The sequence below is a fragment of the Diachasma alloeum genome, unplaced genomic scaffold (genome assembly GCF_001412515.2).
Source record: "Diachasma alloeum isolate Michigan unplaced genomic scaffold, Dall2.0 Dall_scaffold_00795, whole genome shotgun sequence".
NCBI classification, from domain to species: Eukaryota; Metazoa; Arthropoda; class Insecta; order Hymenoptera; family Braconidae; genus Diachasma; species Diachasma alloeum.
In genome coordinates, this window is record NW_021680925.1 from 75,105 (window position 1) to 79,049 (window position 3,945).

The 3,945-nt window shown below is 47.6% G+C and overlaps 1 protein-coding gene across 1 annotated transcript; it reads left to right on the forward strand.

Annotated features, from left to right (window-relative positions):
- The first annotated feature begins 853 nt into the window (after window positions 1-853).
- On the forward strand, window positions 854-1,794 carry LOC107044753 (serine/arginine repetitive matrix protein 1-like). Its single transcript, XM_015266773.1, has 2 exons — window positions 854-1,290; window positions 1,410-1,794. Exons 1-2 carry the CDS (start codon window positions 854-856, stop codon window positions 1,792-1,794), a joined length of 822 nt encoding a protein of 273 aa, XP_015122259.1.
- Window positions 1,795-3,945: the final 2,151 nt, after the last annotated feature.

Genomic DNA, 3,945 nt, shown 5'->3' on the forward strand with positions numbered 1-3,945 from the left:
CTCANGCGCCCGACGTGGGGCCACGCCAATGGAGTAGAAAGGAAACCCTGAAAATATGGGTAAGTGGAAATTGTCGTACAGATAATACGAGGAGAATCGAGGAATTGATTCCCCTCAAATGTAACGAATTTTATTTATTCCTTGACAAGGGAAAATAGAATTCGAAATGCACGAAATTTTTGTCGTGGGGAGATTTTCTCAGAAACTCGATGTTTTGTCTCCTCGACACCCGGGGGGGATCACCTTGGGAGGTCAAGTTCGTTTTCCCCGACGAAAATTCGAAAGTATCGATTTTTCGCTTGGGAGGGGGTATTCCGGCTGCTCTGAGTGCTGTTCTCCTCGCCACCCGAGGGAGGATGGTTTCAGGTGCGGGGCATTTCCTTTCTTCGACCGGAAAATCGCAGGAAGCGGGTGAAAACAGTAAGAATTCTGAAAAACGAAATTTTCCTCTTATAAATGTGCAAAAATGCTGAAAGATGCATTTAGCGACGCCCGGTAAAGAAGACTATTCTGAAAAGAATAGCATTACCGACTGCAGGTGTCGGAGGTACGCTTTCCGCCCATTTCGGCTTTGCTGATGGCGATAGACAAGGAGGATGGTGAAATTTCCTCACCTGCGTTTAAGCCTCTAGAGGCGGTGTCTCAGGTTATAGAGATTACCACGACAGCTCCGTCTCCAGTCGCAGAAGCAACTCGGGCGAAAACCCCGAATGATAAGGACGCCTTGGCGAGGAGTTTGGCGGCCATACTGGTGGAGCACCCCGAGTTGATGGCAACGATGCTTGCACAGTTGCCATAGTTCAACCCGGGGCCCTCCACGTCGGCTGTGCCGCCACCTCCTCCCCAAGGGCAAATGGAAGTCGAGGACGAAAAATCCTCCCACGCGTGGGTCACGAAGCACGGGCGAAAATCCCGTGACCCGACCTCGAGGACGAGGAACTCCCCTGCAGCCCCAGCGCTGGTCCCTGAGGCCAAGGAGAGGAGCTCCAAAGCCGAGGGGAAACTGCCGAAAGGCAGGAAGGCGAAGAGGGAGGAGACGCCAGGGCGGAAAAACCCTGAGAGGAGAGACCCGGATGCTGAGGCGAGGGAGGTGTATGCCCAGGTACTTCAGCACGGAGGGGAGGGAGCCACAGAGGCAGTTGGGGTGCAAATCCCCAAACATAAGGCCTCTGAAGACGAGAGGATGGTCCAGGAATCTCCACTCGTCGACAGCACCCCCGGTGTAGAGGAGACCCGCAGAGTGGCCAAGCAGCTCCCAATTCCCGCACGCCTGTGCTGGAATTGCAGGAAGTAGGGGCATGAGAGCAGAGATTGTCCTGCCCCGTATCGGCTGCACTGCAGGAAGTGCGGAATTCCGTGCCCCGGGCCGTATTGCAAGTCCTGTACTGAAAAGTCCAGAACATCCCCAGGGCCGACCTGAGAAAGCTGCAAAAGCAGCTCAAGACGGAGAGGAGGGCCGAAGTAGCAGAAAGTGTCGCCCCGCCCCCCGCAGAAACCGCCTCACGCACACCCAGGAGCAGGGCCGAGACACGTCCCCAGCCGAGGCGAAGGGAAGGCCCCAATTACGTGGTGCAGGGAGAAAGACTCCCAACTCCAGCCGAGAGGGTTGAGAGACACCCCGCAGGACAAACCCGGGAGTGGAGAGTCAGGCCCTGCAAACTCCGAAGGAAGGAGAGAAGAAACCTGGAGCGAGCTGCGAAGCTCGCACTCCAGGAGGAGGCAGACAAGGAGGGTGCAATCCCCTCTGAAGCTAAAGGAAAGACAGAAGAGGAGGCCATGGAGGAATGCCCCTAGGCAAGTGGGGTGGAAAACCCCACGGATGATTTTTTTGGGCAATTTTGTTTCCCAAAAATGTACGAAAGTCCTCGGTTTGCAAAATGACCAGGATGAAGATACGTCGGAATGCCCACGAAAGTGTACAACCGACGAAGTGTTATCCGAAACAAAACAGTGGAATGAGGTAATATAAAATAACGTCGAATACTCGTGAATTAAACTTCACGTATAAACGACGAATGTGGACAACTGGGGCGCAGCGTCAGCACTTTGCGCCCCGACGCCTGGCCTTCGCGCGCGCTGGGAGACGTCACCCGATGCCTCGCAGGTGTGCGACGAAGAACAACGACCTGATGCAATCGAATTACACGGGTGCATAAAAGACTGGTGAATTCATTGCCTCAGGGCCAGTTATTCGACGAGTCTTGAATTAACTTTTTATACTTTGTGACGCATTTCTTACCTCTGCGGAAGATAATAGATACGCAGCCCTCAGCGACCCAAACGACAAACCAAAAGTTAAGCGCCAGAACGTATGAAACGTTCACCAAAATCGAAGACGAAATCAAACGAGCGATAAAACAAACAACGATGAGAGAGCGATCGCCGACAGCTCAGATCAACCGCGGAGGCGGCTGGGTTCCACAAAATCCGCTTTCAATAAAAATTACCCTGAAATGACTGGGTTCCTTATTACTAATAAATGATAAGAAAATTCAGACTTTCGGGGAGAAATATTATTTAATCAATTTCTCGAAAATTCCAGTATCAAAATGTGAATCATTTATCTAATTAATTAAACCCCGTTATTTTCGGATTATTTCTCTTTCCGTTATGCTCTAAATCACAATCAGAAAATCACAAAATTCATACACCGATCTAATGACTCGATATAAAATCAATTCCCTCAACGTCATCCGTCAACTAATAAAATGCTAGTCAAAGATAATATAAAGAAAGTCAATAAATGGGAAAATCTATCAAGAAGTCAAAAAAATAAAGTAACTAACCGGGTTACTGCAAGGTTTAAGGTCACGACAAAGGAATCGATAAGAAGAACAACGAAAACTGTTGCGAGAAAAATAATTCAAAATTGTAGTCTGATTCTCAAACGACGCGATTCGGATTACCACGAGAAATACTAATAACAATTACCAGAGCCGGTGAATCTGCCTAACGCAAGGTCACGGCTACACGATACAACAGGAAAATCAAGCATCGGCAAAGACGCTGTGATTCCAAATCACGTCGATATTTCCTTCACTGTTCTGCAATGAGAAAATTCTAAATCAAAGAAATGAAGTAATATACGAACAGCGATAATGCGAAAATTCCCTGAAGCTGACAAATTGCCCCGAGAATTCCACTTTGGATATCCGAATTTGTTCCAAAGTGAATGCGAAACGAGAGTTGCTACTTACAACCAATATTTGAAACACTGAGTTTCAATCGGAAGATTCCGACAAATATTTCCAGAAAACACGTAAATTAATAAAATAAAAGGTTCACTGAATTTTACCCGAAACCGTTAGAATGCTCCGCTGAGCGAGAAGCTAGATCTCGTCAAAATCCGAAAGCCAAAAATCTAATGGCGTCATTCGCCATGGACGAAAACCGTTTGTCCAAAAGGAAGCTAATTTAACGAGATCCTGCTCTCTATTACAATCAATGAATTAACGATTAATTAGATCCACCGCTCACCAGAACTGATGGAGTCTCAGCAACAAATTCTCCGGAAAAAATTAGGACTCCCAATAATCGTCAACTAAAGATGTCGGAGACAACGAGAATTCGGGCTTCGGAACACGGTAATAATTTTTATAATTAACGAAAAACTTGCGAACTGTCAGTCTCGCCACCCAAACGAGAAGTAATCTCCTCGGCACGCTCGATGGCACATTTCCTCGATTGCCGAAAATCCAGCCCTCTCATTGGCTGTTACTTTCACCGAAGAGACTTTTGATTGGAGAGTGATGACGACGTCAACTCTCTCTCCACCGTAATCCACACCGGACAACCACGTGATTTCTAATTTTCCCTCCAAATCCACAGGGATAAAACCAAGCGATAAAAATGTAGTTCCAACTACTCACAAACCGCATAATGATAAATAACCCTTAATTTATGTTTCGGGTCCTTTAACAATCGACCGAAAATATTATTTTCGCC

Excerpts from the sequence above, each read along its gene's own strand:
- LOC107044753 (XM_015266773.1), top strand. The coding sequence starts at position 854 with ATGGAAGTCGAGGACGAAAAATCCTCCCACGCGTGGGTCACGAAGCAC. Across the intron at positions 1,291-1,409 it reads CTGTGCTGGAATTGCAGGAA|GGCCGACCTGAGAAAGCTGC; the intron begins GTAGGGGCATGA and ends GAACATCCCCAG.